Raw genomic sequence first — 12826 nt, 5'->3', positions numbered from 1 at the left:
CTTTTCTTAGCAGTGTATAAGGTCTAGGAATCTTTCATTTGAATATAAATTTGTACAAATCTTTTTTCCAATAATAAAAGAGATTATTGTAGTTTTCTTTTCGAAGTCTTAAAAATCAGGAACCAAAATAGCTAAAGTGAATTTCTACAGATCCAGCTAATGGGTCCTACAAATTGAAGTTTTCAGACCATTTTTGAAGATTTCGTTCTTACCTACGTCATCACTTATACGACGGTATTAAATTTCGATCATTTATCACACCGTAATTCCGGTACGGGAAACTCAATTCGTATTAAATTCAGTAGCAACTAATGGCATCATAATTCCTTTCAATGGACGAGATATTTGTGAAAATCGTGGCAGAATTCAGTGAGAAACTTCTTTCGGTGCCTCCGAAACCGGAAACCGAGAACATGTATGGTCAAAATATTTTGTCGTGAATACGACTTATTTTACTATGGGGTACCTTTTCAAAGTTCACCATGCACAAATTATTGTTATTTGTACAGTGTGCTTGCAGAAGCGATCAATTTTTTACTCTCTTTTGTTTTCTGTCTCTTAACAATCTCTTATGAGAATGATTTAGGATCTTCAGACGTAAGAAGAAACTTGTTAAATTTATTCGTATTCACGTCATGCAGTTATGTCTCTGACATTACCCACCCACTTTGTTTTTGCATATCAAATTACAAAACTTACAGATTTAAAAAATGTTGAGCCAGTTTTTGACATTTTTAACACTCATTACTCTATAACTCCGAAACCGAAAGTCGTATCCATTAATAAGAAAATCAAAATAATCTGTTTACTCACAAAGTTTGTTAACTAGCCAAATTTAACGACTAGATTAAAAGAATGGGCTCTTTTTCATCGTTACTTATAAAAACACATCCATGAAATCAAAAATGCGGACGAGTAATGTCAGAGGCATAACTGGAGAACGCGAATACGAACAAAACAAACATGCTTCTTTCACACCTCCGAATATCAATAATCGTTCATATTAGTTGATTGATTGTGTGAATTGCACTTTTACTAACTTTTACTGCTCGTTTCTAGAATTTCAACGGAGCATCTAGATTGAAGTATGACTGGAACTGAAAGGGACTAGCTCCGAATTCAGTTACAAAATTCAGGTTTGGAATCCAGATCAAGAATTCAGTTTATTAATTTAATTTTAGAATTCTGCAGTTGAACTCATTTTCACAATTCAGGATCCTAACTTAATTCTAGAACTGAATACTGAACTTGAATTCCGAACCTGACTCTGCTTCAGATAAAAAAAAAAAAAAATTTGTTCCAAAATCCATACCTAGAATTCATATCATGAATTTCGTTTCGGAATTCTGAATTTTTGCTCCAGAATAAGAATTCTGGATACGAATTCTGAACTAAAATTAAGTCACTAAATTTAGATTCAAATCTAATCAAAGAATTAGTTGCAGAAATCTAGCTCCAGAATCTAGAATTAGGATTCAGTTTCGGACTCGCTTCGACTGAGACTACCTCAAAACCGCTGTTCGAGTGCGAAACAGTTTTGGAAAACTTTGTTTTTGATTTATTTATCATTATCTCACACTGTTGAAAATTCAATCACAAATTCCTGATCATATTTCCGATAGCTTGTAGAAAAAATATATGTTGTTGGGTTGAATACAACAAGAGATATTCACGACCAAGTTCTACCCTTTCTTATACGAGATAAATTTTTAAAAAACGTTCATAGTAAAGTAAGTCGTATTTTCCGACAAAATTTTCCCACTCATTACTCGGAATCGGATGGCGGAAAAAGCCTATGAAATATGAACAAAAGCTTATGGATTCATAGGTCCATTAATCGGGTTCTAAATTTCTCTGAGAAAAGTGATTTCTCGAAGATACCGATTTTAACTATCTTATACTATTTTCACACTATGATTTAAAGCGAGTTTTAACTCTGATTTCATGTTTTAAGCGAAATAACATGTTTTACCTTTGTGTTATTTCATATTCAGAAACGTTACATTAAAACATGTTTTCCCTAATGTTGTTTTCGCTTGAGAAAACTGAAACTGACCCAGGAGAGTTTCATCAAACAAACACTTTTCACGAAACTGTGTTGGGTTTTCACATAGCGACGGGGGTTTGAGCAAACCTGATATAAAAACCAGGTTCGAAACTGACTCGATTTTCAGTTCAACAACGTTGCACTAGCTTCAAACAAACGGTTTATATATAATTTTCAGTAAAGCACAACCCTGCTAGCATTTTCCGTCACTTTTCGACTATGTCAATTGATAAGCTGTTCAACAACAGCAGTTTTCCATCAAAGTAGTCATGTAATATTAATAAAACAAAACTGGAAACTGGTGCAACCATTTTTTTATATTAAGAGATGACTTTTTTGGTCATTTGGTTGTTCAAACATATTTATTTCACTTAAATGACCAACGATTTGAAGCAACAATCCTTCGAAACGTTGGCAATTAGCGTAAAACGGTAAAATTATCCATAGCTAGGAGAAGAACCTAACTTTTTCTGATTTTCCGGATGTTGTCGACGTACATTTTTATTTTTTTTCCGGTCGGGTTCGGGTCAAACAATTCGGTCGGGTTTCAGTTTTTTTTCGAGTTCGGGCATTTTTATTTTTCATCAGGTTGGGTCTGGATCTTAATCGAAAATCTGTTTAAAAAAACTTATAAATTATCAAATCTTGACCGCTGTACGAACGATTTTATTTTCCGTACTTTGAATCCACACCCCCATATAGAAAACCGAATAATTAGTCCCACGTCAAAACTGTCTCTGCGGGCATTGGTTGTGAGAAGCAGTAGGATAGCTTTAGATAGGTCAAAGTGACTGCATATCGACAGCTGGCCATTTTGGCAGAAACATCCTCTGGCTGGAGCACATGGTAACTACTCAATTTCACGCATTTCACTACGCAAGCTTTTCGAAAAAAAACTGCACCAAACCGAACACCCCCGTCTAGCTTTCGCACAACAACAACAACAACAATAGCCACCGGCGGCAGCTTACTTCCGAATACCATCGTACATTTTGTATCAGAATAATAAGGCACCGAACGGTGAAGTATAATTTATGCAACGCTTTCCATAATGTCCCTATCAGCAGGCCGTTCAATTTTGTTGATTTTTGAGCGCTTGTTGAACGATATATTGCACGAAATATTCGTTCAATTTGCTGGAACGGTTTGTTGTTGTTTTTTCTCTTGCAAAAATAGTGTGAAAATTAAGTGTTACCGTTCCATAGAAAGAAAATTTGTTGTTATTCTACGTGAAGTAGAAGTATTGTGCAGGTATGTATTGTTAGTTTAAACAAATAAGTGGAAAAAACTTCAGAAATTCTGAAGTAAAACTAGTCCAACGGGGCTCCAACTCCTCATGTTAAAAATGGCTCAACAATGGACCTCTGTCTGCCGGGTTTGTTGAACCAAAAAAATGGCATTCGGTTCAACGGTCTGTTTCAAAATCGGCAAACGAAGGTCCCGTGTTGGACTCCCGTTGAACGATTGATTGGACTCTCATTGGACCAATGATCCAACGTATTGGACCAATGAAGGACCACCGTTGAACGTTTTTTTCTAAGTGGGGTAGCTTACTCAAAACAACAAAACGATCAGACGCCTGCCACGCTGAGAATAAATTGTTTCTAACCAGAGTAGAATATTTTGAAATAGAGATCTAGCTGTTGCCCTATGATATAGAATGTGATTGTTTTATGTCGTTTTTGTTTTTAAACTGCATTACACCGGTGCAATGCTACACTGAGGCATGAATAAACGAACAAAAATGATGAAAACATAAACAGTAACCCTTGACTACAATAAACGATTCCATTGCACAGAGCTACACCGAACTTTTAATGAGTGCTACACCAGTGGTATCGGTGCAGAAAAAGTGTAGCACTGGAGTAGTGCAATTGGTAAAAACGAACGGTTTCAGTGTAACTTTCGCTACACCGGTGTAGTGCAATTTAAAAACGAAAACGACATTTGTGTACGGGGGCAGAATTCCAATTCAATGAATGAGCACAATGAAGGATGATTTCGGGAAAAGAGTATATTTTCATGTTACGATAATACACTATGATTGAAAGATCTCAGATCATGACCCGTTTGGATTTGTTTTTCTGAAACTTAAGCGTAACCAAAGACGACATATTAACAAGATATCCAGCTCTCAAATTTCCAGTATAAATCATTGCAAGCATGGTGCCCTCAGGTGAGTCCGCATCGAATCTCGTACATAGAAGTAGGGAAGAGAAATGTCAAATTCATGCGCGCCAAAATAGCAGCACTGCGCATCAACACAATTGACATGATATGTTGAATGTGATGCCGTGCGATGGCGTTCCTATACGGAAGATTGATTTCGCTCCAAGCTGACAGGGTCTGGCGTAACGCATCTAGCATTGATGAGAATAAATTCAGGCGTAATTCTATTACAGTGGACTTCTTTGTACAAGCCAATAATTTTTGAAAGAATTGTCAGATTGACTAATGACATATCGCGTTGGAAGCGTCATTCCAATACAACTTCATCATGGAACAGTACACACCAAAAAACGTACTGAAATTGTTTAGCTTGACATTCAAAATAACTTCTCAATTGTGAAAACCAAACGTGCGTTTCGTTTGAAAAATAAAGTTTAAACACTTGAGAGACCTCCTATGACACTGAAAATCTTTAATTAATTGAGGAACAACCTCTAAACGACCAAAAAGTTACAGTTTGGTGTGTAGTTTGTACGGATATGGTGATTAGTTCCTTTTACTTCCAAGCCGATGATGGAGCAACGAAAACTGGGAATGGCGATCGTTATCGAGCCATGATAAATGATTTTGTGATACCCAATGTCCGTTAAAATGGTTTGAATGGCTATTGGTTTCAACAGGACGGTGCAACATGCCATTCAGCTCGACTAACAATCAATTGCTGTAACATATCCCCTTGAACCAAATTAAATTATTTTCGAAATGAAAATAAATCAGAATGTTAATGTGTTTTTGATGCCAAAAATCTTGGAATTGCATGAGACGTCGAGATTCAGTATTATCTCGAAAAAATGTTCAAACTTTGACTGTCGGGTGGCACCCCTTACCCATATCCGATTTAGTCTAAACTTTGCATGTTGCATGGGGACTTTTTTCAGGTGCTTAACCTTTTGAGCACTTCCGCTCAACGAAATTAGAGATTACCCTAAAATATTGGCCCCCTTATATATTAATTACAAAAACCATGATAATCTAGATTTGTATAGAAAACTATTTAGGAAAATCTATACAATCTGTGCTGTCATCTCCATGAAATAAATTTAACAAAGTGATTGAGCAAGGTATTTTTATGACTATCATTCGATAACATTAACATTTTTAACATTTTTAGAGGAATTTTATCCCCCTCCCGAAATCAAACACTATTATTGATTGTTCTTTTACATACTATTTACTGATACATATTTTAAACGTTTAAATTTTTATAAAAAAAAAGATTTTCGATCTCTTGAAAAACATTCTCTTGAGAGGCAGAACAGAAAAAAACAAAGGAAATTTTTTTTCAGATTATTCCGTGAAATAGTGGTTTCGTGAAACTCAACTGCCGATCGAGCCCGCAACGAAAGACCCTACGGTTTCATTAGATAGTGTCAAAACAACATTAAATGGTACTTGATGACCGGTAAGTGAAGGTACGCGAGCTAACAGACGTCACAGGAATCAGTACTGAGCGCACACTTCATAGTTGGAGAAAGATTCTGCAGGTTGGGAAGATCAGCTGCAGGATATCTCAGTGCCAAAACATGCTTATTCATGCATATTCAGGCGAACGCGAGCGCATTTCGGAAGCATGTTTGGCTATGCTGGTGCAGATTTGGTTGAATTTTTGGTGATGGTTAGCAACTGTTCATAGACCTAGATCCCGGAAGTATGATCATGTAGACTTTATCACAAAAGGTCACTTTACATACTGTATTCTTCCAAAATTAATCTAGACTGTCTTTTGGAAAGGGCCAAACTTTTTTTTATCGACTTTTTTTTCAAAAGGTTTAATTCGAAAAATTACAAATCTTTGTTGTACCAGTGATGGCCACAAAATCAGTTTATCTTATTAACGTGAATTTGGCTAGGCAAACAGATGAACAGTTTTTTGATAATTAGTTACGGTAATTTTGAATTTGTTGCACTTTGCTATTTATTTTTTATGAGTACTTCGTTATGTTCATATGAAGTTAGCGAAGCGCCCTCCACAAATAAGCATAAAGGAAGCTCACCGTATTTAATTAGCAACTAATGAGCAACAAATTATCAGTGAGCAACAAATTATAGTTTACTTCATACGAACAAATAGAACCAATTTCAAAATTTCCCTAATTAATTATCAACAAACTATACACTATGTTTCGATTTGTTTTCAAGCTTATTTAAGAGGGCTGCTTCGTTAGCTTCATATGAACTACAAGTCAAGTATACAAAAAAATAAAACAAAATTGAGCTACAAATTCACTGGATTTCGAACTGTTTTCACGCTTATTTGAGAAAGATTAACTTTATATGAGCTCAGAGAAGCACTCCAAAAAACAAATGAGCAACAAATTCAAGATTATCGTAACGAATTAGCAATTTATTAGTAACAAACTATTCACTGGGTTTCAAATTGTTTTCAAGTTTTTTTTAGAAGTGTTGCTTCGTTAACTTCATATGAACTTAACGAACTACTCGAAAAACAAAAATAAATTGAGCAACAAATTCAAAATTACCGTGATTAATTATCAACTAATAAGCAACAAAATATCCACTGGGTTTCGATTTGCTTTCATACTTATTTAAGAGGGGTGCTTCGTTAACTTCTTACGAACTTAGCGAATTACTCAGAACAATTTAAAAAAATTGAGCAACAAATTTAAAATAACCGTAACTAATTAGCAGCTAAGTAACAACAAACTATTCACTGGGTTTATTTGGGAAGGGTGCTTAGTAAATTTCATATGAACTAAAGTACTAAAAAAATTGAGCAGCAAATGCAAAATTACCGTAACTAATTAGCAACTAACGACCAACTAATTTTTCGCCTATTTGCGTTATCTTCGGCAACAGGTGCTTCGATAAGTTTATGTTCATGTTAATCTTCAAATAGGAATACTGAAAGAAATCTAAATTGAGTCCTACACTGAAAAAAAAACGCCAAAATCGGCTTAAAAAAAGGTAAGATTTGGCCCTTATCAAAAGACAATCAATTGAACAGTCAAAGTAGTCACTGAGACAAAATCCACATGTGTAGATAGTTTCACTAAAATTTGACAGGGTGCTACCAACTTCGAATACTATTCGGCGAGAAATTCGTCTATCGGTTCGTGAAAATCAGTTTATCAATGTCTGAGAAATCGATGTGAGTTCTATTTCGAAGTTTTTAATCATTTTTTCTAGTGCTCGAGAAGTTAATTGGAAGTAGATTTGTTCAGTAAATGATGACCAAAATTTTTCAAATTAGGAAGAGTTTATTGAATTGTTTTAGGGTAAACGTTTCTCTTCAAATTGATGGTTTTAACACTTATCACTATAGTATTCCGGAACGAGAAGTCGAATCTGAACAAAATTTAATACCAATCTACGACAAAATATGGTATGAGCAAGATAAAAATCGATCTCTTCCCTTTTAACACTAAGAGCTTTTTGCTTCATAAATTTACATAAGATTTACGTCGCATCTAATTTCTAATAGAGAATAATAACTACTTGAAACTTGAAGATTAGGCAACCCATAGTTTTTTTCCACACTCGAAATATTGCAGGGTTTATAGGATGACCTTAGGTTCGTTTGATAGCTATTGGTGGCCACTGATCAAGTTCGATTATCAAATGGCTTCCACTTTCGGTTCTGGAGATATAATGGTATAAGTGACGTAACCCGAAAAAAGCGATATTTATATACCGCTCAACTTTCTCAGAGAAGGCTAAACTGATTTCAGCTTAGGCTCGTTTGAAAGCTACTATTGGTAAATGATTAAATTTGAAGATCAAATGACTGTCGCTTCCGGTTTCGGAAATATAATGGTATAAGTGACGTAACCGACAGAATTCCATTTTTTTTTCACAGCTCAATTTTCTTAGAGCTAACTGAACCGATTTTAACAAACTGAGGCTCGCTACTGTTGAGTCGTTGATCAAGTTCGAAGATCAAATAGCTGTCACTTTCGATTCCGGAGTTATAATGGCATGAATGACATAATAAACTAACCGCACTTTTCTCATCGGCTCAAACTTCCAGAAAATAATCAACGAATTTTGATAAACTTAGACTTATTTAAAAGCTGGAGTAATGTTTTCTGATCAAGATTGGGAATTTATGTTAAACATTCCCGGTTCGGGAGATGGAATTTTATATATGATTTAACTGACAGTTTTTAGTGCATCAAAATTTCTCGACAATGCCTGAATCGAACTCGAAAGTCTTAGACACGTTTGAAGGGCACTATTAGGTTATTTGATAAGCTCACAACACGGGCATTGTATACATAACTGTTCCATATTTGTTGGGACAATTATGCGTGGAATGGCAGAATGCTATTGGCTGATGGTATAATCTCATAAATGTAATCATGAGACTATTTAAGACGGTTTAAGCATTATCATCTAGTGATGAATTAAGAAAGGTTTTGATGTGGAACACATCTTTATTTTCTATAAAGGGGTGCAACTCAGAATATCAAAGAGAAAACATCGCTCTGATTGGCCAATCGATGCAAAAGCGAAGCTGTTTGAAGCACGCGAATTTGTAAATAGAAGCAAAATTATAGCTAACGTTTCAGCCCTACGCGTAGCATGCTAGAGGTAGGATGTTGCTAGCCAGCAAGACAAAAAGTGCCATAAAACGATTTGACGCTTTAATTGGTATGCTCTTGTGTCATGCGAGTTCGGATGAAATTCCATGTTATGAAATCCTGGGTACGGGCCTGTCCGTTCCTGATCTTTTATGTGGCCAACTCTCTATCCACCAGTGAATCAATAATCCGAAGTACGTAAATGTATATAAAATCAGAAATAATTGTCATGATTTCATGAAAAGATCAAATGAACGGTTTCATGATAATTTAATCGAGAGCTATTGTTTTCTCTGGCCACCTTCTGCGAGTCTAATCAAAACCAGGAGTTTACTCTCAGTGAAATACAATTCCTGGTTGCGGTACGCCGCATCATTTATATTTAAAATTGAAAATATGATTTCATCATCTAGACAAGGAAAACTCGGTGACACATTCCGAGTCGACCGAAGATCAATCGAAGCCTCGTGCATACAAAATCGGTTGGCCCGATCTAATCAAAGCTAGTTGCCATGCAATAAAGGGGCAGATCATTGGCGAAAACTCTGCTGTTGTTGCGTTAAAACGTAGTTAACAATGTTTGTTGAAACTTAGTCGTTTTAGCAAAAAAAAAAAAAAAAAAGAAAATCCGTTATCCGTCTCTAATTTCGTCACTGATCAGCATAAAGCAAGCCAAACGCGCACGTGAATATTTGAATATTGGCGAACCTAAATTGGAAATTTGAAACTGAACAACGTGACAGGGAAGGAAATACGCTTATCTCGATATCCAATCCGTTAGTCAAGGGCTACCATTGGACAAGTGGTTTGTGATGATAAAACACCAAAAGGTAAGGATTAAAGTTTCCGGAAGAAAATAGTTTCACAACAATTGAGAAGAAAAAATTAAATACCATAGCGCTAACTAATCCTACGCTACGAACCCAGACACCCAGAGGAAAGAAAAGAGTGAAAAACTATCCGTGAATAAATTAAAGCCGTAGAGCTGTTGTTATCGAGAAAAAAGAGAATTCCATGCAGCACATTTCCCAGAAACTTACGGTTGTTTGTGGATCACTTCGCCAACCATGCTGCAACGGGCGTTGGTTTCGTTTGTTATTTATTTATTTATTTATGTATTACAGGAGTTATCGCATTAGCACGGAAGATAAGACAGTAACCGGATCCGGATCGACAAGATGCATGGCATTGATGATGAGCACCGAACACGTGAGGTATGGCACATTTCCGGAAAATATGGTTATGGAAAAAAGAGGGAAAATATTAAATCAAACGTGCAAATATGTAAGCGCTTAGAAACGTGACCGACGGGACTCATGTTGCATCGACATTTCAAGTTTTTAACAAAAGGTCCAATAAATTGGTTTCCGTGGAACTTTCGTCGGTTCTGAGTGGAAAATCTAATCAGTTGTTCTGATGACAATAACTACGAGCGCAGAATAAATAAGTGTGGAATACTGTACACGGGGTGGCCAGTGCGGGAAAAGGAATGTTTTTCATACTTACTGAACTATTCGGGAACTTTCGTCACCGCCGCCACCACCACCACCACCACCACCACCACTACTACCACCGTTTCCTGCCATTTCGTTGTTATTCGAAACGTTGCCATTTCGAGGATTTTTGTCCGTCACCGTCACCGGTCGATATTGCAGTGCATTGTATGTCTTCCAGAACAGATGCTCCCGATAGTACTTGAGACCTTCGTACAGCGCTGCCAGGATGAAGATGAGCAGCATGGACCACAGAAGCCCCGCTAGGCTGTCGATTTTCCACTGATCGAACAGAATCGTTTCGTTGTAGCCACCGTGAAACTGTGATTCGGGAAAGGGAAATCAGGGTACAGAAATAATTAGTTGTTTACTTTTACAAATTGTAGATTGTTTTAGAAAAATGAATTGCCTCGATGTTTTCGGTTCAATCACATATAATATAACATTCAAAATTATTACTTAAAATCCTTACGTTATAAGATACGAATACAACCCAGTTCCTGACCGTCGAACATTTTGAATAAGATATTTTTTTTTGGAGATGAGAAACGAAGAGAAAATACTCCCGAAGGAATGCAAATACACATAACCGAGAATAATTAGCGCTTCTCGCCTCTCCCTCACTGACCATGAAACGGATACTAAAGCTTGGAATCATTTAATATCCAGGCGCAAAAAAAAACAGATTTATCTCGGAACTATGTTAATGGAATAACTGTGTTGCATACTCGAAATGAAGGTCATTTTTGCACAAGCAAAAACAGTGAAAAACTGTGGTGTAATTATGCCCTTTCTCATTACCAGTAAGTTGAGAAAATTAGGCGAATTTCGCTGTAAAATTTTTGGCTACTGCAGAATCGGCTGGCCGTTGGCACGACCTCCTTCGATTTGCATGAAATTTTGCATGTGTGATCGATATGGCAAATGCAATACTTTTCGCTAGTCTAGAAAGTTCCAGATCAATATTTGAAAAGGGCGTATGTGTTTTAAGCCACATTATTTTCAAACAGATATTAAAATAATTTTTTCAAAATTCTTTCCTTTTCCACCATAAGTTATCATCTATTTTATACCACAAAAAACGTCGAGTTGTAAGTCTGAAACTAATGAATGTTTAAAAAAGTTGGGGATCTTAGATTTTGTTTTCAAAATTTTATCTAAAACAACTGCTCGCATCGTTTGGATGTCAAAATTTCATGAGGATTACAAAAATAATATACTTTGCGATGCAGAACCCACACACTTAAAAATCCCTGTGATTTTACATCTTATTAGATGCACATAAATGGAGCGTCGCAGTTCACGCAAATTCACGTGGAAGAATATTTAATACTGTGTCTAAAACTCCATGACATGAAATTCGTTGAAATAAAAAAAAGAATACTGATATCAACCGCCGCGACTTGAACCGAGAATCATTGGATCGCACGTCTGTCTGCATACATCTAATTGGTTGGTAAAAGGTGCATTTATATTCATACAGTCACACCTGCTAGTATAATGCAAATTACAGTCGAAACCAGTAAAATTCAAGCTAATCTTACATTAAGTCAATACAAATGAAATTTTTCGTCATTTGGCGAATTAGGTCTTTATGAATTACATCGTATGAGGAATTAAGTCACCTGTATTATTCAGATTTTTTGGTGTGCAAACTACTTTATAAAAACCTGTTTTAATCCACCTATTGCGGGTAATGATACTTTTCTCATATTACCCAAAAGATCATAAATATTACCGTGGAATTCACAGAAACAATTGTTCATTGAATAGAAATAGGAAAGTATGGTCGGACTTAATTTAACAAACTCTACAAATCCTGTTTACCCTGTAGTTCCGGAACCGGAAGTAGTATCCACAACAAGTGTAGGAATTCCGTATGAAACTGTAAGACTTTTCCTTTAAACCTATAAGTTTGTGCCATCTCGATTTAGCCATCTTGAAGAAAGTGCACAGTGGTGATTTGCACTTTTCAATCACCATTTCCAATTCTTCCGAAGCCGGGTTCAGATGACCGGAATAGCCGAAGTTGGTTCATTTACCAGCAATAAATATGACCTACAAATTGGAACAGTTTTGAACGTAGTTGAACCTATACCTACTATCTCATGCCTTTTCTTATTTTTTATTTTTGTTTCGATTATAGAGGTTTTAACCTTAAGGTCATTCGCCTCTTCGGGCCAGAAAAACTTTCTGACCCTATGTGCGGGGTTGGGAATCGAACCCAGGCGGGCTGCGTGAAAGGCATCGACTTACCCATCACACTATACCCGTCCCCTATCTCATGCTCTTTTTCGATTAAACCAACTAAACGAAATCTAACAAACGAAGCGAACCTGCGTCTCTGTAACTTCTGCACATGTAAGGCAAGCTAAACAGCAAGAATCAGCAGCCTAAAACATGTAGTGCGACTATTATTATTATTACTATTATCGTTATTATTATTATTATTATTATTATTATTATTATTATTATTATTATTGTTATTATTATTATTATTATTATTATTATTATTA

At 36.0% G+C, this 12826-nt stretch overlaps 1 protein-coding gene across 2 annotated transcripts in view; it reads right to left on the bottom strand.

Moving 5' to 3' along the window:
- Positions 1 to 12826, bottom strand: part of LOC131432239 (high affinity copper uptake protein 1) — a 70657-nt gene that overhangs the window by 8578 nt on the left and 49253 nt on the right. For both annotated transcript variants that reach the window (XM_058598383.1, XM_058598384.1), the window contains exons 3-4: positions 10324 to 10631; positions 9858 to 9887 (exon numbers count right to left, since the gene is read on the bottom strand). In XM_058598383.1, the coding sequence (XP_058454366.1) occupies positions 9858 to 9887; positions 10324 to 10631 (338 nt within the window). The remainder of the gene's footprint in view (positions 1 to 9857; positions 9888 to 10323; positions 10632 to 12826) is intronic.

Source organism: Malaya genurostris, chromosome 2 (genome assembly GCF_030247185.1).
Source record: "Malaya genurostris strain Urasoe2022 chromosome 2, Malgen_1.1, whole genome shotgun sequence".
Taxonomy (NCBI): Eukaryota; Metazoa; Arthropoda; class Insecta; order Diptera; family Culicidae; genus Malaya; species Malaya genurostris.
The sequence above is the reverse complement of the archived record's forward strand: the minus strand, read 5'-3'. Positions and strand labels throughout refer to the sequence as shown.